Here is a 27,641-nt window from a genome sequence, read left to right on the forward strand (position 1 = left end):
TCATTTTGTTCGGGAATGTCTCTTGAAACCCCAAAACAGCAGAGGAGGATTTCGAAGACGTGAAATACTACCCTCAAAGAAGGCGTCAGAAAACTAGAAGGCTCTCGAAACAGACCAGGGGAACCCTCGATCTTTTGTATCATTCCCTCCCTGAACAATACCACTACAGCATCCTTGAAACAGTTCTTTTTTTATCTCCATCAAACTAAAAATCCAGGAAAGATGGGAAGAAAGCCAGGCCCTGATCAACTCAGGAGCCATAGACATCTTCATGGATGAAGATGTAGCCAAGACATTGAGAATCAAGTTGTTGAAGAAATCACACCTGGAAATAGTGATGGCAGTTGAAGGGAGAATCCTGGAGTCTGGACCCATAGACTTTGTATCAGATCACGTATTTATATGAACCAGATCACTTGGAATCTATGATGTTTCAGCTAATCAAAGCCCCCCAATATGGCATCATTCTGGGCCTACCCTGGCTACAAAAACACAATCCTACCATAGACTGGATTAACAAAACACCCTCTTTGGATTCCAGCTATTGTCTACAGAATTGTGTATGTCCTTCTGTGTCTCCTTCTTAAGCTTTATCTTCCTGTCAGTGGGTCGCCACCGCGCGGAAAAAGATACTGTTTTGCCTGATCTATATCTTGAGTATGTGGATGTTTTCAATTAAATACAAGCCGAGATGTTATCCCCTCATCGATAATACGATTGTCAAATCAACCTTCTACCAGGGGCAGTGGTGCCTTGCAGGCGAGTCTATGCGCTGACGGAAAAGTAAAACGAGCACCTGGGACGGTATCTGGATAAATACTTGGATTTGGGTTTTATACGACCCTCTAAATCACCTGCAGCTTCGCCATTGTCCTTCATTCCAAAGGCTAATGGGGAGTTACGCACGTTCATAGACTTTAGGGCATTGAATGATATCACGGTGAAACATCGCTACCCTCTGCCCTTAATACCTGTACTATCGTAACGGGTCAAAAAGGCCCTAATGTTTACCAAACTAGACCTCAAAGGGGCATATCATTTGGTGCGAATGAGAACCGGAGACGAGTGGAAAACCGTTTTAAAACTCGTTATGGCCTGTACGAGTATTTGGTAATGCCCTTTGGGTTGTTCAATGCCCCAGCAGAGTTTCAGTATTTCCTCACAAGGTCCTACGTGACGTTGTTGTATACATCGACGATATACTGATTTATTCCTCAACCGAAGACCAACACATACAACACGTCAGCGCTGTGCTACAAGCATTGAGCGAGAAAACTATACTGCAAATTAAGCAAGTGGGAGTTTCACATCGACACAGTTGAATTCCTGGGCGTGATGCTTATGCCCAAAGGACAAGAAATGGCAGAGAGAAAGGTGTTAGCGGTCAAGGAATGGCCAGAACGTTAAATACATGCAATGTTTCTTGGGATTCACTAACTTTTATCGAGGTTTATTAATCAATTCTCCAAGATGACAACACCCATCTCTAAGTTACCTCGGAAGAAAATCCAGTTTTTGTTGTCTGAAGAAGCCCAAGCAGCATTCAATGAATTAAAACACTCTTTCATGTCTGCACCTGTACAAGTGCATCCCAACCCAGACAAACCCTACATCGTTGAAGCGGATGCTTCTGAAATGGCCATTGACGCAGTATTATCTCAGCGCCATGACTTCACAGGGCAAACGCATCCTATTGTATTTATGTCTCGAAGGCTCAACGAGGCCGAGAGGAATTACACCATAGCAGAGAAGGAGCTTCTCACAATAAAGACGGCGTTTACCGCATGGCGTCATTTCTTATTGGGAGCCAAACAAAAAGTGACTGTTTACACAGACCACCGAAACCTCCAATTCATGCACTCTGCTTGACATCTCACCCCTGTACAACTACATTGGATGCTATTCTTTGAGGAATACGATTTTATTGTTACTTTTAAGACCTGGTAAAGAGAACAGGAAGACAGATGCTTTGACAATGCAAGAGTCCGTCCAAGAAGAAGAAGAACATCAAGAACACGCCATTATACATCCAAAAAAGGTGATTTGTGCGGTGCAAACCAGTGATTTCTTACAGGAAGTGGCATGAGGTGTTCAAACCTTCAAGTGGAGAACATGGCTTAGGATCCACACAGAGTGGAAAATGAAGCAAGGCATCCCTATCAAAGAGAATCAAATATTGGTTCCCACACGACGCTTACAGAAACAGGTTTACCAGTGGTGTCACGGGATACACAGCGCTGACAAAACTGGACTGGAGAAAGCATTGGAAAGAATCTACAGACAGTTCTGGTGGCCTGCCATGAGAAGAGACATTGCCAACTGGATTAAAGCATGTGAAGTCTTCTGCAAGACCAATGATTTACTACGGTTTTGGTGGTAGTGGATTATCTCACTTAGAAGGGGCACTTCATAGCTTGCAAAAATGTACCATCAGCAGGGCAGTTAGCTAAACTACTGCTGCTTCACGTGTCAGATTACACGGTCTTCTGAAGAAAATCATATCCGACCGGGAGTCGCAATTCAGGGGCCGTGTTTGGAAAGCGTGGTGGGTAGATGGTTTGTGGTTAGCAGAAATAGCGTACAACAGTTCAAAACAGTGTTCCACACTTACTACCCCTTACTACAATATGTATAGTTACCACCCGAGGTTCCTCCCTTTCATCCATCCTGGTCAACAATCACCCTACCAGAAGTACAAAATAGAGTAGCACATATTCAAGAAACCCTAAAAAAAACAAAGAGACATTTACAAATAGCAAAAACACGATACAAAAAGCAGTCAGATAAGCATAGTAGACCAAGCCCAGTATATAAAAAAGGAGATGTGGGGGGGTTATCAACCAAAAACATCCTATTTAAAAAAAAAAAAAACTCTTTCAATCCCAAATATATATAGGTCCCTACAAGGTTGTGAGACTTGTTAATCCTGTGGCAGTGAAGCTTGCCTTGCCCGCTAATTTAAAGATTCACCCTGTGTTTCATGTCTCTCTGCTCAAGCCTTCGGTTACACCTGTTAAGAAAAGACCTAGTCCAATATGGGTAAACTCGGAGAAAGAATATGAGGTATCCAGAATCCTTGATACAAAGATGAGGGGAAGACAAAGATGGTATCTGGTGGCCTGGAAAGGTTACGGGCCGGAAGAGCATTCCTAGGAACCTGTGACAAAGATACATTTTCCCAGGTTAATAGCCGTGTTTCACAGAAACCACCCAAGGAGGATGTAATCCTCAACAGGGTTCTCTTTAGGAGGGATGTACTGTCATGTTCCATACCTTGGTGAACCTTATCTTGCCTTTTTTCAGTGCCGCATAATGAGCTCGGACTCTCTTCCGTGCTCATCGGAAGGCACGTTCAACGCGACACAATTGACTACGATCCCCATGAGCCCTTGCAAGGACCCGCCAGCGCCAATGGGAGGAAACAGTCAAAGGTACATCCGCTTCCCCGCAGCACTGCCGATTATTCCGTGAGTAAGCCGGTCGTTGCTGGAGATGCTGGTGATTCATTCACGGGGGTCCAGTAAGGGTACATGGGCACCTCTATTTTTCTACATTGTATCCTTGATATGGCCACCGATATCCTGTGGGCGGATTAGGATCTGTCATAAATTGTCATATGACTTTCAGCGCTTATTGCCTTAGCGTGGTGTTCCTCCTTGTTGGTGAGACACAAGAATGTAGTATTGTGCAGGTAGTATGGATCCCCTGTAATATGTATATCGAGCAGTTCCTGCCTATACACAGTGTTTCAGAGTTCTTCGGGCTCGGAGTAGATGTAAATTGGGCAACTGCATTCATTCATTAACTCACTATTACCATATTCCCTTTGTTGGCGAATTCACGTTGCGTGGATTCATGCGAAGGGGAGTATTGAGCTATACTAATTTGCATGTGAACTAAAGTCTTTTTATTCATGAACTAACACAGTACTGAAGTATCGCAAGGTGCGGATACTTGTAGTGTGGAACTATTTTTAAACACTTTGGTTGTTTGTGTTGTGTGTTGCCCTTTTTAGATTCTGTGGCATACTGCACAGAGAAACAAACCTGCTTCTATGAGGGAATAACTCACGCAGGCACGGTGAGTGTACTGCTGGTGGCTTACACTTGAGTATTATTGTTTATGAAGGCCTCACTGAAGAAGAAAGAGATGATAGATTGTGTTAGTTTCGTTAGTACCCATACTCAATTGACAAAGAATTATTTTTTATGCTTAGGCCTCACATGACAACAGGGGATTGTGGAATAGTGTTTCTCTACAGCCTCTTACAACCATGTGGAATGAGGCAATTTTCACACACGGTGTAATCATAGTGAGCTCTTACAAGAATGTTCCTGGTAACGCTACTGTACTGGTTACAGAGGGACAAGAAACTCTTAGTGGGCTCATCTGAACTGTTAACTTTTCTTTCCTTCGCAGGTAGTTATTGTTAACCTACTCATGATAGAGGTAATCTGGGAAGAATACATTCTGTTACTCACAGGTTCTTTCTTTCTGTTCCCTGTTGTTTCAGGTCTCCTTCCCCGCTGTCCCCACCCTTTCCTTCCCTCGCTTGATCGCTTCACTGATCTGTGCTGTAACAGCAAACAAACTTGAAGCTGTCGAGAGGTGGACCATTTTAGAGCATCGTTCCGATCCCGTGGAGTCGGTGCCACAGCAGGAACAGATGAGATTGAATTCATTTTAACTTTTTAGTGGGCCCATGGGCAACCCATGTGTCAATGTGGTACTCCTAAAATTCATATATTACCAGAGTAGCCCATCATAATAGAGGCCCTTATTGATGCATTTCTTACTGATATTTATGAGTCAGAAGTTTGAAAATGAATGGGACATCACATTCTCCAGTACGGCTAATATATTCATGATAATGTAGTGACATGCATTGCTTCAGGCACAAATCCACTTAGACCCCCCATTAATGCCCCAGCTCCAGATATAACTATGGAAGAAGTGTTACACAGGTTAGCAATAAGCGCACTTGATGTTCATCACTTTGGCCTCACTGTAATATAAGTGTGATCAGGTGCCACTCCATAAAATTAGCATGTGTTTTTCACTATTATACGTTAGTGATAGTTTTAGGGCACAAATAGATTAGTGAAGAAGACAAGGTTAAAAGGGACATTGGATAAGAAATTAAAAGTGACATACCTCCACAGGGGGACCATGGAGACCCCTCTGGAACACATGATAAAATCCTTTCCTTCAGATTAGAAGAAAATACAAAAATATTGCAAACAATGGCATAAAGGTACTAAGGACCAGGCTAAACAATGGCCAAAGGATGGGACATTTGATGGAGACATAATTGAACATACACCGACTTATATTCGCTCTAAATATAGTAGGAAGAAAAGACAGAAAAGGGACGCCACCCTGTTATTACAGAGGATGTTTCATGAAGTAAAAACAGATGCAAAACCAACAGCACCAGAAAGGTACAGTCCCCCGAGCAGCCCCCACCTTATGGCCTCTACCCTGTCTTGCCAGCCACGGGGTGCCAGGACCTTGCTAGAGCTGAGCATGAGTGGAAGATACAAACTAATTCACAGGGAGGTGAAACAAAGCCTGACCACACCCCTACAACTCTTCAGGCCAACCAAAACCAGACAGAAGAGACATATTTATAAAAGAATTACAGTACACTGTTAAGACAGGCAGAGAATTCTCAAAGTCTTGCTCCCTTTAGAGGGCAGTGGACAACAGGACATGTTATTCTCAGACTGGGAGACATATCTGCAGAAACTTTGAGAGAGGCAGCTGAAGAATGGATAAGAGAGGAAGACGAAGGATAGGAGAGGGACACAGAGACACCACAGTATTATGAACCCCCAGATGAGTTACAAGATGTAGGAGGGGCAGAGGAAGATAGAGAGAGGGATGACAGACCCAACAGAGGTACAGCTCAACAGGACATTAACAGAGGGCCACGCACTGTGCAAGGGACACTTATGACAGTAAGAGTCACTTCACAAGGACCAAAGAAGTCGATTGGGAAAAAGAGGAGGTCAGACCTAACACCTATAGAGGTCATAGAATACAAGGAGGGTAGTAATTCTTGTCAGCCCTTCTCTGATGAATTAGCAGTGTGGACTAAAAGAGATGGCAGGAAGCAATGGCACCAACAAGGGTCTTTTGACCCTGTTGATTTAGCAACTGCCGAAGACTGTATATGGCAGTGACAAGGCAACCCACAGTGGGATTACCCCATATGCAAAAGTGCCTCGCAGTGTGGGAAAGGTATGTTAAAGACCCACAAATTGAAGTGATCAGGAGCAATAGGCCAGATCCAAGATTAGGCCCTAGACCAACCGGTCACCGACCAATAACTCTGTTGGCCCTCATTTTTTAGGGTAGGCCAGTGCCCACATATGTACCATGGCCTCAAATGGATAGAAAATTTGAAGAGGGCGTTGCCTCCACTATCTGATGATGGAGCAGGAAAGTGGATAGGATGTTTTGAGAAACACACCGAAGGAGCGAACCTTGCTTTTATGGGCAATGTTAAAAGTTTGTTAAGTTCCTTGGTGGGAGATGAGGTAAACACCATTTGTATTAGAGTAGGATTTCCTCAAATAACCTTGATAGGCACACAATATGATGGGTCATCGTTTAACAATATCAGACAATATATGTGAAGTGTCTAAGGCAAACATATCCAGATTGACCAGATATTGGAGCTCTTATGGTAGAAAGTAATAAAACCAACTAAAGACATTGCAGAATTCATTTCCAGAATGAAAGAACAATGGGTGCAAGAAGTAGGTTGCGATTGGGAAAATACTGGAAGAAATGTCATGTTATTTTATAATGTGTTAAAGCGAGGCCTGCCCACAGAGGTACAAGCAAGCCAAGATGGAGTAGTGGGAATAGAAGCTCAACCATGGCCAGAAATACAGGCTCACATAATACATTATTTCAAGCGAAAGAAAGAAAAGGATAAGGAAAGGACTGAACAAGCAGAAAGGGCTACAGCTAAACTTGTGCAACAAAAGCTTTAAAACTCCAGTACAGAAGGGGCACTCTTAGCAGTACCACAGATAGCTGTTACTGTGCCAATGCAGATGCAGGCAAAGGCACCAGGAGGGCAACCGGTAAACAATATAGGAAAGGAACAAGGAAGTTTACCAGGAGGTCAGAGGTCATTAAGAGGGAGTAAACAAGGAGGACCCAGAGCAGGAGTACAATGTTATTATTGCTATAATATGGGTTACATTGCAAGAGAGTGTAGAAAATGAAAAAAGGATAAGCAAGCACGAGGATGGGTCATTCCACAAAGGCTGATGGGGCCACAGCAGGGGCAGTGGTTCCCCTAACAGCAAGTGTGACAGGGGCCCCAATAGCAAGCCCGTCAGGTTCAGTGGATGGCACAGCAAGGGCAGGCGTTGCAGAATGCACCTCAAGTTATTAGGAATACAGCAGGAGGGTCTACACAGAAGCAGGTAGGAGGAGAAGGAGTGACGGTACAAGAAGGTAATCCCTTCACTGTCAAACTGTCCAGAATAATGCCAACCTATAGTTATACACAATGAGAGAGCCCAAAGACAACTATTGTGTGTCCGATACTATCGGTGACCCACAGAATAGATGAGAAACCCACTGTGACGGTAGCCATAGAAGGTCGCCCATATAGTTTTCTAATTAACACTGGGGCCACAAAATCTTGTATAAAGGAGGGAGCACTACTACTTTCTAACAAGGCAATGGACACACTTGGTTTTTCTGGGGCTGCAGGAGGGTTCCTTTCACTGAGTCAGTGAGCATGGCAGTGAGAGACACACAATTAAATGAACCATTATTATTCTCCCCTGAGGCTCCAGTTAATATTCTTGGAAGGGACTCGATGCGTAAGTTCAATATGACAATCTCTTTTTCGGAAGATGGGTCAATGGTATGTTACACGCCAGGTATCACACCAGGTAGGATGTAGTCACTCCTTGATCATGAGGATTTGGGACAGCAAGTCAGAGCTATTCCAGCAGGCACAGAGGCTTTTTTGCATGCCATATATGCTTTGATAGCCCTTACACCAACACTTTTGGGAGAAACAGTGCAGATACCTAAATAATTATTGTTCAGACCTGAGAGGCCTATAGATCCTATAGAAGAACCTAACATGGTGTTTGAAATGGATCACTGACATAATATCGACTGACAAAATATCGACTACCCAAAATATCGAGGAAAAAATATCTACAGACAAAATATCGAGTGTGTATGTACAAAGAGGTAAGTACAAAAATATCGAGTACAAAATATCGTTTACAAAAATATAGTTTTAAAAAATATCGACTTTATTAAAAACAGTGTTAAATTAAATTAAAATGTAAAATGAATTACTAAAATATACTTAAATTAAATTATAATAATTAAATATTTAATAAAAGTTATAAAAAAAATTAACAATCATATTTGTTACAACATATATATATATTAACATAATATAATTAAATAATATCCAATATTATTAACGTACAATAGCAAAATGTAAAAAATACTATTCCCACTCCAGTGGGTGCAACAGTGAGGAAAGCGTTGGATAGCGTAGGGGTAAAAAATACTATTCCCACTCCAGTGGGTGCAACAGTAGGGAAAGCGTTGGATAGCGTAGGGGTAAAAATTACTATTCCCACTCCAGTGGGTGCAACAGTAGGGAAAGCGTTGGATAGCGTAGGGGTTAAAATTACTATTCCAACTCCAAATAGTGCAACAGTAGGGAAAGCGTTGGATAGCGTAGGGGTTTAAATTACTATTCCCACTCCAAAGAGTGCAACGGTAGGGAAAGCGTTAGATAGCGTAGGGGTTTAAATTACTATTCCCACTCCAGTGGGTGCAACAGTAGGGAAATCGTTGGATAGCGTAGGAGTTTAAATTACTATTCCCACTCCAAAGAGTGCAACAGTAGGGAAAGCGTTGGATAGCGTAGGGGTTTAAATTACTATTCCCACTCCAAAGAGTGCAGCAGTAGGGAAAGCATTGGATAGCGTAGAGGTAAAAATTACTATTCCCACTCCAATGGGTGCAACAGTAGGGAAAGCGTTGGATAGCGTAGGGGTACAAATTACTATTCCCACTCCAGTGGATGCAACAGTAGGGAAAGCGTTGGATAGCGTAGGGGTAAAAATTACTATTCCCACTCCAGTGGATGCAACAGTAAGGAAAGCGTTGGATAGCGTAGGGGTTAAAATTACTATTCCCACTCCAGTGGGTGCAACAGTAGGGAAAGCGTTAGAAAGCGTAGGGGTTTAAATTACTATTCCCACTCCAGAGAGTGCAGCAGTAGGGAAAGCATTGGATAGCATAGAGGTAAAAATTACTATTCCCACTCCAATGGGTGCAACAGTAGGGAAAGTGTTGGATAGCGTAGGGGTAAAAATTACTATTCCCACTCCAGTGGGTGCAACAGTAGGGAAAGCGTTGGATAGCGTAGGGGTTTAAATTACTATTCCCACTCCAAAGAGTGCAACAGTAGGGAAAGCGTTGGATAGCGTAGGGGTTTAAATTACTATTCCCACTCCAGTGGGTGCAACAGTAGGGAAAGTGTTGGATAGCGTAGGGGTTAAAATTACTATTCCCACTCCAGTGAGTGCAACAGTAGGGAAAGTGTTGGATAGCGTAGGGGTAAAAATTACTATTCCCACTCCAGTGAGTGCAACAGTAGGGAAAGCGTTGGATAGCGTAGGGGTTTAAATTACTATTCCCACTCCAGTGGGTGCAACAGTAGGGAAATCGTTGGATAGCGTAGGGGTTTAAATTACTATTCCCACTCCAAAGAGTGCAACAGTAGGGAAAGCGTTGGATAGCGTAGGGGTTTAAATTACTATTCCCACTCCAAAGAGTGCAGCAGTAGGGAAAGCATTGGATAGCGTAGAGGTAAAAATTACTATTCCCACTCCAATGGGTGCAACAGTAGGGAAAGCGTTGGATAGCGTAGGGGTACAAATTACTATTCCCACTCCAGTGGATGCAACAGTAGGGAAAGCGTTGGATAGCGTAGGGGTAAAAATTACTATTCCCACTCCAGTGGATGCAACAGTAGGGAAAGCGTTGGATAGCGTAGGGGTTAAAATTACTATTCCCACTCCAGTGGGTGCAACAGTAGGGAAAGCGTTGGAAAGCGTAGGGGTTTAAATTACTATTCCCACTCCAAAGAGTGCAACAGTAGGGAAAACGTTGATTAGCGTAGGGGTTTAAATTACTATTCCCACTCCAAAGAGTGCAGCAGTAGGGAAAGCATTGGATAGCGTAGAGGTAAAAATTACTATTCCCACTCCAATGGGTGCAACAGTAGGGAAAGTGTTGGATAGCGTAGGGGTAAAAATTACTATTCCCACTCCAGTGGGTGCAACAGTAGGGAAAGCGTTGGATAGCGTAGGGGTTTAAATTACTATTCCCACTCCAAAGAGTGCAACAGTAGGGAAAGCGTTGGATAGCGTAGGGGTTTAAATTACTATTCCCACTCCAGTGGGTGCAACAGTAGGGAAAGTGTTGGATAGCGTAGGGGTTAAAATTACTATTCCCACTCCAGTGAGTGCAACAGTAGGGAAAGTGTTGGATAGCGTAGGGGTAAAAATTACTATTCCCACTCCAGTGAGTGCAACAGTAGGGAAAGCGTTGGATAGCGTAGGGGTTTAAATTACTATTCCCACTCCAGTGGGTGCAACAGTAGGGAAATCGTTGGATAGCGTAGGGGTTTAAATTACTATTCCCACTCCAAAGAGTGCAACAGTAGGGAAAACGTTGATTAGCGTAGGGGTTTACATTACTATTCCCACTCCAAAGAGTGCAGCAGTAGGGAAAGCATTGGATAGCGTACAGCTAAAAATTACTATTCCCACTCCAGTGGGTGCAACAGTAGGGAAAGCGTTGGATAGCGATGGGGTAAAAATTACTATTCCCACTCCAAAGAGTGCAACAGTAGGGAAAGCGTTGGATAGCGTAGGGGTAAAAATTACTATTCCCACTCCAGAGAGTGCAACAGTAGCGAAATTAAATACTTCATATATTATATCAATAAATATAAATTAATATGTATCAAAAATTAATTAAAAGTAATTATGAATTTAATATAATATAATAATTAATCAATTAAAATGACAAATTAAATTAAATTATTACAATTATTTAACTCTTAATACAAATTAATTACAATTTAACAATTAATAATTTAACATTTAAAAATTAATTTACAATAAATTCAAATTAAATTCAATAAATTGAATTTGATTTATTTAATTAATTATAAATACATTACTTCCCATCCTATTCCCCTATAAACCCACAACCCACTACAGAAAATAAATTATTAAATTGACATATTTAGCAATTAATCAATTAAATAAAATTAATTAGCAATTCTAATTTAATTATTTACCCATAAAAAATTAATTAACAATTAATTCTACAACAATACCAATAAATATGTTTGCATATTTAATTAATTATAAATAAATTACTTCCCACCCAATTCCCCTATAAACCCACAACCCGCTACAGAAAATAAATTAGAAAAATTAACATAATAAACAATTAATTAATTAATTTAAATTAATTGCCAATTAAAATGTAATTAATTACCAAATATAAATTAATTAACAAATAATTAAAAATTAATAACCATAAATAAATGTACATATTTAATTAATTATTATTAAATTACTTCCCACCCTATTCCCCTATAAACCCACAACCCGCTACAGAATTAAATAACGCAAAAATTAAAAAAATACAAATTTCATTAATTATTATTATTTATAACATAAATACACACTTTTCACACATATAATAACATTAACAACACTATAAAAAATTCAATATTATTAAAAATTAGATAATTTTAATAACCTATATTATATACTTTGATATTTTAACTGTCTATATTTTTAACAGTCGATATTACTTTACTTACCTTAAAAACGATATTTTTGATGTCTATATTCTGTCCAGTCGATATTCTGTCCAGTCGATATTTAAAACTCGATATTATGTCCAGTCGATATTTTGACTGTTCACCGTTTGAAATAATGCCCCCTGAAATAAAACCGCAATATGCTTTATTTGTTTTTTGTTTTTATTTTTAAAACCTTTATTAGCATCAAAAGGATATAGATGTCTAGGCCTACAACAAATCGGCCAGCATCACTGTGCAAAGCGGTCAAAGGTTCCAAGGCAAACAGTACAGATTCAATCAACAAAAAGCAGAGGCAAAACAATCATAATAAAGGGGAAAAAACACCTAGGAACCAGACGGCCAAGAAACAGGAGTAAAAAAGGTTAATTTTATAATATGGGGATAAGGAGTACGATAGGCTCACTTTCAATATAGAGGTGTCCGAAGTCCCGAAACCATCCTCGGCGACAATAAGGGGGCATGGGGCAGTAATACAGGAGAGGCAACACGATACACACCGGGAGACAGGGACATTTTAGACATAATCTACACGTGTTCATTATCATCTTCACACGCCACCACCCAAACCACAGTCAAGCCAGGACAGAGGGATCGGACAAACATTACATCAAAACTAACCCGTCATAATGACCCCTAGGAAAAAAAAAAAGGGGGGGGGCGAGGAAAAGGGGAGAGAGGGGGAAAAGAGGGGGAGGGGAAAAGGGCAAAGCGGAACAATGAGAAAAGGAAATGAAACACAAAAACGAAAGAAAGAAGACCACGCCGAAACAGGCGTCCCGTGGCGAGAGTACAGGAGAAAACAGGAGCATCCGTAACAAGGAGGGTACAGCAATCGAGATGAAAAGTAACCAACCCAGAAGAGGAGGATCGACAAAGCCACATACCCCACACCGAACATACCACGGGATGCAAGGACAGACGCGGCATTACGAGAAGAGATACAAAAGGGCCATAGAACCATAAAACAAACAACAAATAGAACCCAGCCCACCCATCCCACCCTGCACCCCTGTAGAAGGCTATGGCCTACCCTTCAAACAGCGTGCCTGTCGCCCTAAACCAGAACCCGAAATATAGCAAGAAAGAAAGAGAGAAGAACGAGACAAAAAGAAACAGAAACATACAGAAAGAAAACAGGAGGGAGGAGCATGAGAACAGAAATCAATACGGTCGGCCGCAGCCCTCCGCCCAACCAGACAATCGCAGCAAAAACAGACCAGGACGACACCATTTCAAGCGCCATAAAACTTACAGAGGAGAGGACCTCACACCTCACAATGAGTACAAACAATCGCACCACGAAGTCGTACCGCAATAATCCCCAGGAGTCGCGCATATCACCCCCAGCCCTTCCGAACAACAAATCCCACCCACCACATGACAATGTAAAGTGAGCTACTCAATACCAAACCAGCACACAATCGAAAAAAGAATTTTCTGCCAGGTAGACAAGGGGGGTCAATCAATACGCAAGTGAGCAAAAGTCCAAGTAGAGAGTTTATAAACATCAGCAATCGCAGCACGGGTGATGAAGAGCAGGAGATCAGTTCCGCCGTTTGGGAAAGCGAGGGGTTCTCTGTAATAGACAAATGCGAAGCCATCGGTGCAGGCGCAGGCGGCAGTCCACCAATACTTCCGGGCATCCCAGCCGAACAGGGCCGCGGCACAATGTCCAAGTCCCCGGGGTCAGAACCTCGAAAAAGCAGGGAGTTCCAAAGTCACCGGCACACAAAATGATCGTCGATCAGCGGCGGCAACACTTGCAGCAGTCGAGGGGGGCGAGGCAATGGAGTCTCTGAAACAAGAGGGAGGCAAGAAGAAACGGCTGCTCAAAATGGCGGCAGATCGTGGCGGGCTCCCGGGGACATCGGGGGCCAGGAATGCGCGCAGGGATCGCAGAGCTTCCAGGATATCTCTGAGTGTAAGCTCCCGCTCACCAGACCAGACCCCCGCGCAATCAGGCAACCCAAGCCCGCCGCCACGAGGCGATACAGGTTCCAGATGGTCGGCCGCCATTTCGCGAAGGCAGCCCAGTCGCCACCCTCCGCGACTCTCAAAAAACAGTTAAAAAATGTAGGACTTTACAGAGCTCCGGGGGGCTCCCAGCAATGGCAGCCTTGGTGCAGAAAGGATGTCTGCCCAATGCGGGTCTCCGCCTACACCAGCACCGGCGCCCCAAACAAGCAGAGTCCGGGCGCAGAGGTCCAGGGCCGCCGGACACAGCAGCGGCGGGGGGGACCCCTTCACAGAATCAGTCACCGGTGCATCTCCCCCACATCAGCCTCGCGGCCACCAGGGCAGGCCCGGATCAGGATCGCCGGGATATTCGCACAACGGCTCTCATCATGGGTTCACTCTCTCGACCGGGGCCGACAGTCGTCGGATCCCACCGGCTAGGTCCCAGTCTAGGTTCCACGGAGGCCCCGGTCTTGCGGAGGGCACAACTTCGGAACCGCTGCACGTCGAAACCTCCGGGCCAAACGGTAAGTACAAGTGAGGTGTTCCGTCGCCAATTCTCCGATAATGTGTCGTCTCCGGACAGGATATAATACAGGATATTCGATCAGGCCGGAGGGCTGCGGGAGCCGAGCTAAAAGGCGACCATTACGCTCGCGAGCTAGGCTCCTCCTGCAATATGCTTTATTAATAGCATTTGACAGGAGACAGGTGATGTGGGCATCAGTGGTGTTTACTGATCTAGGGGTCAAGTTAAGAGATATATCTGATGAAGAGGTGCTTGATGACAGACCATCACTTAGACAATGGTATTTCAAGTGGACATTCCCATTAAAGTGCAATTACAATACAGAACAGTGCCACTCTGAACAAGAAATGGCTGTATTGAGTACCACTGGCTTTATATGCCTTTAGAAATCAGCCAGGAAGTGATCATTACCTAACACCACACCAAATAGTGACATAATACCAAATGCCTACCCCTATGTCAATAACAAGGCAAAAGACAGATGCCCATAAAACAGCTGACGTTTTAGGAGAAGAAATTAACTGTTATTTGTCTGAGTTACTGAAGTCTGCTAAGTTCTTCTCTAAACAGGTATTGTGAACAGAGAAGTCTGCCCCATCCCAGCAAACTAGCCCAATCCCTTCACCCGGAAATGATAGGATCCTCGTTACGACGGACCCTTCTCAGTGACGATGAGTACTCCCACTGCCCTGAAAGTAGCTGGTTGGAAATCATGGATTAATCTAAGCCATGTGCGCCTGAACCCCGCGTCACCACAGACACTCCCGCAAACTCAAGGGGATCAAGAGGCATAGAAAGAAGTGCAAGAATGACCAAGTACCCTTTCAAAGCACAAGTGGAGTACTTTGTCGACTACTCATGGCCAGTCATGTATTGTTATTTTGTTCTTCTTCTAATGCATTATTTTGTTTGCAGCAGCACTACTATTGTATTATACCACGCACATGGGGTGTGTAATAGTATTAGACGCTTGCAACGAGAAATACATGAGCAAAACAATGTGTCCCATAGTATTCATGTAGGCTTGTTAGATAACTTATGTTACAGGCATATGACAGAAATAGGTACGCAAACGTCAAATGTTTCTTCTTTTGTTTGTTCTTTGATCCACATGCTTACACTCAGTTAGAGAGGTACCCCCAAATGTTACTATGTATCTGTTACATCTTTTTCTTTATAGAATGTGAGCACAGATGCAACCACTGTGGATTAGACAGGCAGCATATTTAGTAAACACTACACATTATGAAGAGGAGGTAGCAGATGTAATGGATGTCATAACAGAACATAAAAATATATTAGTGAAGCTAGGTGAGATGAGGAAGACAGGAATTATGAGTTACATGGATCAGAATTGGAGAGATAAGATATTTAGACAGGGCTGTTTAGGTGTATCTAGGCCTACGCTTTTCAGCAAAAATTATTCCGCTACACCCAACCCCATGATGGTCAAGACCTTTTTTCAGGGTAAATGGATCAGTAAATTTTCATGGATAATGGCACCCCGGTGCTATATGTGAATGTAGGGCAGGGAAATCAAATTGATAATAGTACAGGTCAGAAGTGTCAGGGAGTGTGCGATGAGAATATCTCTAGGCTAACTTGGGTAGAAACTCCCACAACCATTCAAGCAGGTAGAAAACCCATTCTTTTTTCTTTGTGTTTCAGAAAAAATGGAACAGTCCAGGTGGGCTGGAATGTCAACTGCAATGTCACCACCTTCAATTCAGACTTACAGTGGGGCACCTCCTGCCTAATGGACTACTCCTGGATCTGTGGTGAGTGGCTGTATACACGACTCCCTTCAGGATGGCAAGGTATTTGTTCTCTGGCAACTGTGCACACACCATTCTTGGTGATTCCAGGGGTAGCCATTTTGCAAATGCATGCACATACTATTGGCAATCCAAAGACTTTGCTACACATTCATCGGAGGAAGAGAAATGCTGAGTATTATGGCACAACAGCCTGGGAAGATGTTCCACAAGAATACAGGCTTTTTAACAACGCACAGATACTGTTTGGGAGTATCCTCCCATTTAGACAAGCTAAAGCATTTGCTCGTTGGTTACAAGTCACCTACTTTGAACTAATGTGGGCTATCAACGCCACGGAGAATGGCTTTAACGCTATCAAGGAAGAGTTGCGGGCTGTGAGAGTGATGCTTATCCAGCACCGCTATGTCCTCGACTTAATGACGACCTTGGAAGGAGGAGTCTGTGCCAAAATCCATACTGCCTGCTATACATATATAAATTATGATGAGGAGAATGGAACTCTGACAGGGGCCATACAAGCTCTTCATACCTCTTCATACCTTACAAAAGAAGATGATGGATGAGGGGGGTGCCCCCAGCGAATGGTACACTGAGTGGTTTACTTGGGCACCTTCCTGGATAAGCAGGACTATTTAAGGCCTTTTTGCCCATTGTGGTGATCTTTACGTTGATTTTCTGTGTCCTCCAGGTAGTGATAGGATGTTGCAAGAGGGTTAATCAGAAGATAGGAGTGATGTTCACTAATAGAGTGGTAAATAAATAAATAAAATACAGGATGTTGAGGAAAATGTATACACTTTAATAATGCCAAAGGAAGGTGAGGAAGTAGTTGAAAATTTAACTAAATGGCGAAATGTAAATAATGGAGAAAGTGTATGTTTCAAAGCAAACCTCAGCTGGAAAACGTGTACAAATGTATGTAGTGAAAGACCAATACAGGCCTTGCCTTGCTACAATAGCAGAATGAAAAATAGCACCAATAGGGAGGGGATTTGAAGGGAGAAAAGTAAATGCATGTTTTCGTAGACTAGAGAAATATATTTAGGCAGCTACCGTAGCCGTGAAGGCCACAGGCATGCTTCGTAGTGAACACGTGTTTAATAAAATATGTTGATAAGAGTGGAATAGACGTGCAAGGAAAGCCAGGATGTTAGGATTCATAGAACACCAAACATGTAGGAATAGTGCCTCTGGCTTCAGAACCAGACAAATAATTTGATATGTATCAATCTAGGCAACAGAGCGTAACGAGAGGTCGAAATGAACTGAGTTAAAACATTGGTTTTTTGTAAAAAAGGGGAGTTCAATTTTATTCACAAATTATTAAAACACATTGAAATAATAATACACATTTACAATTTACATTAAACATATGTAACTCAATGAATTGAGAATACACAACAACACTGTTAAAAAGAAGCAAATAATTCAACGAGATGGAAGTTACATAAAATGAACACAATTTATAAGAGAAAAATGTGGCTAAATTAATCTCTACGCGCGTTTCGGCGAACCAGCGCCTTCTTCTGGAGCAGCCACGATAGTATCTACAAAAAGGAAAATATCATATAAAGAAACATTATATACAATATTACTCTTGTTGTGTAACATAAAAACACTTCAGAACAATCCAATGTTATTGTAGTAGTCTCAGACTTTCCATTTTGTTTTGACCAAACGTTTTTATATTATAACATTACTATTAAGGATTTCATTTCCTTGCCTTGAAGGTAATCATACATGCGTAACTGTGGTAGATCATTGAACCCATAATCTTTTATCTGCACTAGTGGTCACAGAAAGAAGACAGTGTCTTATAATCATAGATTGACTATTCCCAATGTTGTAAGTTTAAAGGGTTTTTACATTGGATGGTTAATAAAGGGATTCTGATATTTGTATCTCTCTAGTTGAACCTCTAACTAGCGTGAACGATGAAGTAGAGAACACTAGAGATGGTCGCAGTTATCATGAAGTTATTCTAGCAGGACCTAAATAATAATATGCAATGCATCTATATCATAAATAAGGTCACTTACTTTAAAAACACGAAATATATTGCTGTAATTCGATGACGCAATCTGGTCTGTACGTCCAACGAGTACCCTTTCTTTTGTTTATGTTATGTAGATATTCTAAACCATAAAGAAACAGTAAATGAACATTTGAGCCCTTATTATTATAGCCTAGTCTTATGATTTCTTCATGGCCAATACTTAATAGACTAACAAGATTGGTGTATTACCTATTTTAATTGAGGTTTGCAGATGGATATTCCATAAACATTGATGTGATTCGTTGGTCTCGAATGTTGATTTAAATTTCTATATCTCCTAAAGAAATTATAGGATCTTTCAATATATTCGATCTTTCAACTTTTGATTTTTTAATTTTAACTAAACAATTAGTAAGGATATAGTTTTTTACTTTAGAAGATGAAGGTACCTTAATTAAGGAGTAGGGGTTCATTTAGACCCGCCGCCCGGAGTTAAAAAGTAGTGGCCGCAGTAATGCGTATTTATGTGAAACTGGAAAGGTATGATCCTCCTGATGTGGGGATAGTTAATTGTGATGATTGCCTACAGAATGGATAGAAAGAAAACTGGCATAAACATCTATACTATATATTCACAGGGTAGCAATTTCTTAACTAAAACTCTTAAGGAGAGGAAGGACTGATGGTTACCTTTTTGGTTGCGCTCAGAGGCGGTTGATTCATATGATTTTAAAATAACTCCCTGTCTGTAAAATAGAAAAAATGGTAGGGAAGTTATGTTACTCGCTCATTATTTAAAACTTGCGAGTCAACTAAAGAGTGACTAGATTGAAGGTGCCGCATTAAGGATTTCTCCCAGGACTCACCCAATAGATATCAACAGGGCTCCAAAAATCCGGCGGCGGGACACGGGGGTTCTATGCTCCTTCCACGAACGATGGCAACTGAAAGCTCTATCAACTGCTGTTTATATACCCTACTTGATTGGATAAGTAAGTGCACCTGACCTGTGTGTGGGAATGGAGAAAGGACCACCAATTGCAGGGAAGTAGAAAGAGGACTCGATTCTCTAAAGGGATAACCAAGATGGCTTCCAAGTACACTGTCACTTGAGTAGACATAGATGATGGTGTGGAGCGATTAGACTCACCTAACTCAACAGAAGAGTAAAAACGGAGAAGGGAGCCATATTATCAAGGGGCACTAAGGTCAATTTTACCTATTGACCAAATGCAAATTAGGAAACTCTATGTACATAGCGCAACAAGAATGATTCCAAATATAGCCATAGGCACGTTATGTATTGAGTAGCGATCTACCTAATAATTTGCAAAAGAAAGGGTCAAATCGTGCGGAATCTCATAAGGCTTGGAACTCTGTTTGATACCACTATACGTGTAAACTTGAAGAAACTCCAGATTTTCTATACTTTTAGTAATTATTAGATCAATGCTTCCCAGATCTAATGTTGCTTAAATCAACATAAACGACAGTGTGGAACGCAAGGAAAATTCCACCTAGTCAGGATAATGGAAGATAACACGAGGAAGTTGCATCTTAGGTGGGCACTGAACTCAATTGTTATTGTTGTAAAAATCAAACCAGGGAATTATCAGTGACACACCGCACGTGTATGCGGGAATAAATCTGGACTCGTTATAAAGCGGTATGCGCTCTATTTTATGGATGTCAAAATCAAACCATAAAGAGAATAGTGCAACTAAATAGTATATTTGACAGAACCATAGATGTCAACATGATGGAAATCTATATCATTTACTATTTTAAAAGATTATACATAAATAATATGAATTGACAGAAAGAAAGAATGGTTATGGTAGTAATAGCTAGAAGAGGAAGAAAGGGGACCCCAGTGTATGTGATATAATACGTGATATCACATGAGGAGAAATACTTTGGAGCTTCTTAATAATTATTTTACTCAGGACACACTATACATAACTGTCAATTTATAAACGGAATGGATCTTCAACATTACATCAGATAGAGCCAAAACAAATATTCCTGAGGTAGGAAAAATCTGCGGTTATTCTAGCAAATAGCGTGCTCCCATGGCAATTCACTATTCATTCCTTCCCGAAAGGTGTTAAAGACAAATATCCAGAACACCTCCCTCTTTTTTCTAATTGCACATCCACCATTGGAGTCTGAGATATGAATTTTTTCCAGCACTCTCCATTTGAAGTCATCTGCTTGGTGTCCCTTCTCCAAGAAATGCTTCACCATTGGGGCAGCAAGTTTGTGAGTTCTTATCGCCGAACGATGTTCGTTTAGCCGTGTTTGTATAGCACGGGATGTTTCTCCTATATACCCGAGGAGACACGGACACTGTATGAAATAGATCAGATTTGAGGATCTGCAATTCCACATTTCTTTCGCCACTGTTGTATGGCCATTGTGTGTGAATTCTTTGCCTCTTATGATGTTGGTACAAGAGGAACATGAGGAACAAGGGAAGGTTCCTTTTATTGGATTGCCTGATACAATCGACCTTTGTACTGAATGATTTCTGTCAGATGTAGGTTGGAAGCGTGAACGAACGATATGTTCCTTAATATTTCTGTTCCTCTTGTGGGCAAAAAGTGGCTTAGCTAATTTCAATTCTGGAGTACAGTTGCTGTTTAAGATGTGCCAGTTTGAATTTATGACTTGTTTAATTTTAGTGTCCAGGGTAGAATGTTTAGTTACACAAACCACCTGGTCAGTAGTTTTTGCAGGTTTTGGTTGGAGCAAGTGATCACGGTCATAATAGCGGGCACGCTTATAGGAGTGTCTCACTAATCGGTGAGGATAGCCTCTCTCGATGAATTTGCTTCTCATCACCATTGCCTGTCTGTCGAAATCTGCAAGGCTTGTGCAGTTGCGCCTGACCCTTAGAAACTGGGAGAATGGGATTGAATCTTTTTGTGACCTAGGGTGAAAACTACTGTAATGCAGTAGGGTGTTTCTGGCTGTAGGTTTCGTATGCAGGTCAACTTTTAAGATGCCCGCATCATTCATAATTTCAATATCTAAGAATTCCACCTTATCATCACTGATATGAGACGTAAAGTGCAGGTTGGAATCTGCTTCGTTTATCCAAGAGATAAACTCCTCTAATGTCTCCCTCCCATTGGTCCAGACAAAGAAGATATCATCTATGTATCTGGACCAATGGGAGACGGACTCGAAAAAGGGAGCTAATTCATTATATATATTTTTTGCTTCAAAAGCCGCCATATATATATTCACAATCGAGGGCGCTACTGATGCGCCCATACTTACCCCCTTGATCTGGCGGTAAGTATTCGATCCAAATTCAAAAAAGTTGTCGGTTAGGACAATTTCCAAACATGCCAGTAAAAATGATTTGGGGCAAGAGATGTTATATGAATCAATGAACCAAGATGTAGCTTTCATTGCTCCAATGAGGGGAATATTGCTGTACAAAGACTCAACGTCTAATGTGACTAACAGGTCTCTTCCAGGGGCAAAGGTTAAGCCTTCTGTTTTTTGTATCATGTCACCTGTGTCACGCACATATGACTTGATCTTAGATACAAATGGACGTAGATAGTTGTCTATATATTTGGAAAGGGGCTCAGTAGCTGTACCTATGGTAGAGACTATTGGTCGATAAGGGGGATCAGATGGGTTTTTATGGATCTTTGGAAGCCCATATATGCAGGCTGTTTTTCCTTGGTGATGATTTAAAAATTCAAATTCCTTGGGATTGATGTGGCCATCTTCTAAAGCTGTTTTAGTTAAGGATCTTATTTTTTTAGATAGATTCAATGAGGAGTATGCTTGAATCGGGATGTAAAAAGTCGTGTCACCCAACATTTTTAGCATGTTGAGTTCATATTGGGCCGTGTCGATGAGAACAATCCCACCACCCTTGTCACAACTCTTAATAGTGAGATCTTTATTGGATGAAATAGTCGATAGAGCTAGATGTTCTTCTTTGTTTATATTATAAATTGGTTTTGGGATGTATCGCAAAGCTTGGTCCAGTTTCTTTAAAACGACTAGCTCAAAAGTGGCCACTTCCGGTCCTAGTTGTTCCAAAGAAGGACTAAAGGTCGATGGAAGACTCAAAGATTTAATATTGGTAGTTTCTATATCAATACCCTCATTAGTTGCAAAAAATCTTTTTAAACGTACTTTCCGGAAGAATGAAATTATGTCACAGTATAGTTCAAAGAGGTTTGGGGTTGAATGGGGCACAAAGGAAAGACCCTTAGATAACAATGCAATACTGGAAGAGTCTAGATTAGTTTTAGAAAGATTAAAGATTGGAATTATGTCCCCTGTTTCCAATATTGCCTGTTTCTTGTCTCTCGTACAAATTGGGCTTCCTCCTGTTGTTGTTGTTGATGGTGTTGGGGTTTGTAGTTCCCTCTCGGTTGCCCCTGAAAATGGACTCTGGGGCGTCCCCGTCCCATCCCTCTGTTCCCTAAAAAAGGCTGTCTGCGTGCCCCTCTACCTGAATTGTAGTTGTAATTAGGTTCTGGTTCGTAATACCCTTCAGTCTCATTCTCTGAATCGGAACTTTGGGAAAAGGTGTTTACCCGTTGCTGTTCTTCACTGTTGTCTACAGTGAAGTGATTTTGTTTATAAAAATCTATTTTTATATAAGGGTAGGTATTTTCAATTGTGGCATTTCGTTTGTCTTTAAGTAATTTGTCGTTTTTTCTTTTGTCCAGATAGCTGGAAAACGATTCTAATTCTTTATTGCACTCAGCAATTTTTTTCATTGCATCCTCTATATTCCCCATTTTTTTGATTTTGTCTTCAAGCTCATCAATAGTTGATAGAGCTTTCAGTTGCCATCGTTCGTGGAAGGAGCATAGAACCCCCGTGTCCCGCCGCCGGATTTTTGGAGCCCTGTTGATATCTATTGGGTGAGTCCTGGGAGAAATCCTTAATGCGGCACCTTCAATCTAGTCACTCTTTAGTTGACTCGCAAGTTTTAAATAATGAGCGAGTAACATAACTTCCCTACCATTTTTAGGTCTCGCCTGTCGATGCGCATGCGCATCGAGCAAGGCGAGAGTATTGGGACTTATCCACTCTTTATCCACACTGCAAGGAATCGTGGCGATTCCTTGCAGTGCCTGTGACTTTTAAGCTCAATGCGCATGCGCATTGAGCTTAAAAGCGCGTGCACGTCCGTCTTTGTTTACCCGCTCCGCCCCCTCCCCTTCCCGCCGTGTCGCATTTCTCCTCCCCCCTCCCCTCTCTTCCCTCCGTCTTGTTTATTTTACCCGCTCCGCCCCCTCGCATTTCTCCTCCCCCCTCCCCTCTCTTCCCTCCGTCTTGTTTATTTTACCCGCTCCGCCCCCTCCCCTTCCCGCCGTGTCGCATTTCTCCTCCCCCCTCCCCTCTCTTCCCTCCGTCTTGTTGCCTATGGGCGGCTGTGCTGGCAAGCAGCGCTGCTTCCTCTCCTCTTTCTGTTGAAACAAACAGCAGGGAGGGGAGGCGTTTCCAGGGCCAGCTCACTCTCGCTCTCTTCGTCTTGTTAGGGTTTTCACCACCAGAATCAAGGAGTGACAAACCAGCCAGTATGTACATTTTCAATTCAGAACGCCACCTTTTTTATGCACACGGATTTACACAATATTTCTGCGCAGTGTCCCGTTATTATTTCAAGGCGCTACATTTGCTCGTGACAAACATCTCACAAACCATTTCAGCGAGCAAAGACGCGCCTCGCGCTGCCTGCGTCTATGTGACAGCGCGAGACGCTTCTTAAAATAGAGCAGCGGTCGCTGAGCTCCGGTTCAAGCCCTCGTAAACTTTATTTTTTCAATGCAATACGTCTGTTCCAAAACAAGCAGGCCCTCGGCCCGCCGCTGCCGCTGCACACAGGCTCCGTTGTGCCGCCGCGGTGAATCACTCCTCCTGCAGGCGGCTGATCTCCTGGGGCTGGCGGGAGGCCAGGGCGGCTGCAGCTGGGCCTTGCTGTCTGTTCTCCAGGCCTGGGGGGCAGGAAGGCTTGGCGCTCACCAGCGCGCCCTGTTATGAATGCTGCCTGTACCCAATGTGCCCTCGTTCCTCGCCTGTGCCCGGACCCCGTCTTTTGCCTCTGGCTGTGGAGCGCTTCTCTCTGTTTCCACCTCGTTTCCCCGAGCGGGGGCCGCACCTGGTACCCCCTCCAGCCTCACACCCTTTACGCTTCCTGTCTAATGAACTGTGTTTCCATCACTGCTCTCTCTCCCTGCCAATGTCGCCTTTCTCTCCCATTGCCCTCTGTCTATGACCCTTCACCAGTCGCTGTCTCTTCTTCTCTGCCCGTCACCTCTGCAAGGGGGTCTCCTTTCTTCATGCCCTCCCGTCCTTTGTTGACATTGTCACTCTCAGCTCTCCTCACGCGCCCTCTCTCCTGAAGTGTCAGTAATCGCGGCCGCCGTTTCTCCCTCCCCTCACCTCTCTCCCTACTTCCCTCGATCTGTCTGTAACAGAGTCACTGCTCCTCCCACTCTCTCTCTCTGTCTGCCTGACGCCCTCTCGCCTATCCTCCTATCCTGCCATCTCTCTCACATCCTGACATTTCTCTCACACTCTCTCCCATCCGGCCATCTCTCTCTCCCATCCTGCCATCTCTCTCCCTTCCTGACATCTCTCTCCCTTCCTGACATCTCTCTCTCCCATCCTGCCATCTCTCTCTCATCCTGCCATTTCTCTCACACTCTCTCCCATCCTGGCTGCTCTCTCCCATCGGGCCACCACCCTCACCCTCACTCACCCTCACTCACCCTCACTCACTCACCCTCAACCCCTCACCCCCTCACCCCCTCACCCTCACTCGCCCTCACCCTCAACCCCTCACCCTCAACCCCTCACCCTCAACCCCTCACCCTCAACCCCTCACTCACCCTCAACCCCTCACCCTCACTCACTCACCCTCAACCCCTCACCCTCACTCACCCTCAACCCCTCACCCTCACTCACCCTCAACCCCTCACCCTCAACCCCTCACTCACCCACCCTCACCCACCCTCACTCACCCTCACTCACCCTCACTCACCCTCACTCACCCTCACTCACCCTCAACCCCTCACTCACCCTCACTCATCCTCACTCACCCTCAACCCCTCACCCTCACCCACCCTCAACCCCTCACCCTAACTCACACTCACTCACCCTCACCCTCACTCACCCTCAACCCCACTCACCCTCAACCCCTCACTCACCCTCAACCCCTCACTCACCCTCAACCCCTCACTCACTCTCAACCCCTCACTCACCCTCACCCACCCTCACCCTCACCCTCACTCACCCTCAACCCCTCACCCTCACACAGTGCAATAGGTCTCGGAGCATTTGAGTTAGAGCTTTTAGAATTGTTTATGGCTTTTTTTATTTGTAATTCTTTAGCATTGGCTACAGGAAACAAAAATGCTAAAGATTTACAAAAAAAACCCATAAACAATTCTAAAAGCACTAACTCTAATGCTGCGAGACCTATTGCATTTCCAATGCTTGTTTCTATTTTACAGACAGGGAGTTATTTTAAAATCATCTGAATCAACCGCCTCTGAGCACAACCAAAAAGGTAACCATCAGTCCTTCCTCTCCTTAAGAGTTTTAGTTAAGAAATTGCTACCCTGTGACTATATAGTATAGATGTTTATGCCAGTTTTCTTTCTATCCATTCTGTAGGCAATCATCACAATTAACTATCCCCACATCAGGAGGATCATACCTTTCCAGTTTCACATAAATACGCATTACTGCGGCCACTACTTTTTAACTCCGGGCGGCGGGTCTAAATGAACCCCTACTCCTTAATTAAGGTACCTTCATCTTCTAAAGTAAAAAACTATATCCTTACTAATTGTTTAGTTAAAATTAAAAAATCAAAAGTTGAAAGATCGAATATATTGAAAGATCCTATAATTTCTTTAGGAGATATAGAAATTTAAATCAACATTCGAGACCAACGAATCACATCAATGTTTATGGAATATCCATCTGCAAACCTCAATTAAAATAGGTAATACACCAATCTTGTTAGTCTATTAAGTATTGGCCATGAAGAAATCATAAGACTAGGCTATAATAATAAGGGCTCAAATGTTCATTTACTGTTTCTTTATGGTTTAGAATATCTACATAACATAAACAAAAGAAAGGGTACTCGTTGGACGTACAGACCAGATTGCGTCATCGAATTACAGCAATATATTTCGTGTTTTTAAAGTAAGTGACCTTATTTATGATATAGATGCATTGCATATTATTATTTAGGTCCTGCTAGAATAACTTCATGATAACTGCGACCATCTCTAGTGTTCTCTACTTCATCGTTCACGCTAGTTAGAGGTTCAACTAGAGAGATACAAATATCAGAATCCCTTTATTAACCATCCAATGTAAAAACCCTTTAAACTTACAACATTGGGAATAGTCAATCTATGATTATAAGACACTGTCTTCTTTCTGTGACCACTAGTGCAGATAAAAGATTATGGGTTCAATGATCTACCACAGTTACGCATGTATGATTACCTTCAAGGCAAGGAAATGAAATCCTTAATAGTAATGTTATAATATAAAAACGTTTGGTCAAAACAAAATGGAAAGTCTGAGACTACTACAATAACATTGGATTGTTCTGAAGTGTTTTTATGTTACACAACAAGAGTAATATTGTATATAATGTTTCTTTATATGATATTTTCCTTTTTGTAGATACTATCGTGGCTGCTCCAGAAGAAGGCGCTGGTTCGCCGAAACGCGCGTAGAGATTAATTTAGCCACATTTTTCTCTTATAAATTGTGTTCATTTTATGTAACTTCCATCTCGTTGAATTATTTGCTTCTTTTTAACAGTGTTGTTGTGTATTCTCAATTCATTGAGTTACATATGTTTAATGTAAATTGTAAATGTGTATTATTATTTCAATGTGTTTTAATAATTTGTGAATAAAATTGAACTCCCCTTTTTTACAAAAAAACAATGTTTTAGCTCAGTTCATTTCGACCTCTCGTTACGCTCTGTTGCCTAGATTGATACATATCAAATTATTTGCTTTTCCCTGGTCTAGGAACTCTATTTCCATGCACTCAGGGGGTCCTTGATAAATATTGACGCAATTCAGAACCAGACAAGCCAAGGACACCAAGCTAGTGTAAAAATGTATTAGACCCCCAGGTGCAGACTTTTATAATCACATGACTAGTTATTTTTGTAAGGCAGTATTGCCTTTTATTAACAAAGACTTCTTCTGGAAGCTTCTATCAATAAATATGCATGTGACGTATTCACCTTTGCAATGAAACCGTATATATTTCACTGCGTGCTCATATACCACAGGAAGTTTTAGGTCACAGCTGAGCAGAGGTGTCTTTTCTTCCCCTTCGATCGAGTAAATAAACTCAGTGCTTCGCTGCTAAAATTAAAGTCATGTTTTCTTCTCTTTCATCCTGAGAAAAACCTCATTGGTATATGCTTGGAAAACT

The 27,641-nt window shown here is 42.4% G+C and overlaps 1 protein-coding gene across 1 annotated transcript in view; it reads left to right on the top strand.

Moving 5' to 3' along the window:
* The first annotated feature begins 3,104 nt into the window (after positions 1–3,104).
* LOC144762908 (uncharacterized) overlaps positions 3,105–27,641 on the top strand; it is a 34,696-nt gene continuing 10,159 nt past the window's right edge. Inside the window, exons 1-3 of the mRNA XM_078648205.1 lie at positions 3,105–3,221; positions 3,304–3,431; positions 16,068–16,177. Coding sequence (XP_078504331.1) covers positions 3,105–3,221; positions 3,304–3,431; positions 16,068–16,177 — 355 coding nt within the window. The remainder of the gene's footprint in view (positions 3,222–3,303; positions 3,432–16,067; positions 16,178–27,641) is intronic.

The sequence above is a fragment of the Lissotriton helveticus genome, chromosome 6, assembly GCF_964261635.1.
Source record: "Lissotriton helveticus chromosome 6, aLisHel1.1, whole genome shotgun sequence".
NCBI classification, from domain to species: domain Eukaryota; kingdom Metazoa; phylum Chordata; class Amphibia; order Caudata; family Salamandridae; genus Lissotriton; species Lissotriton helveticus.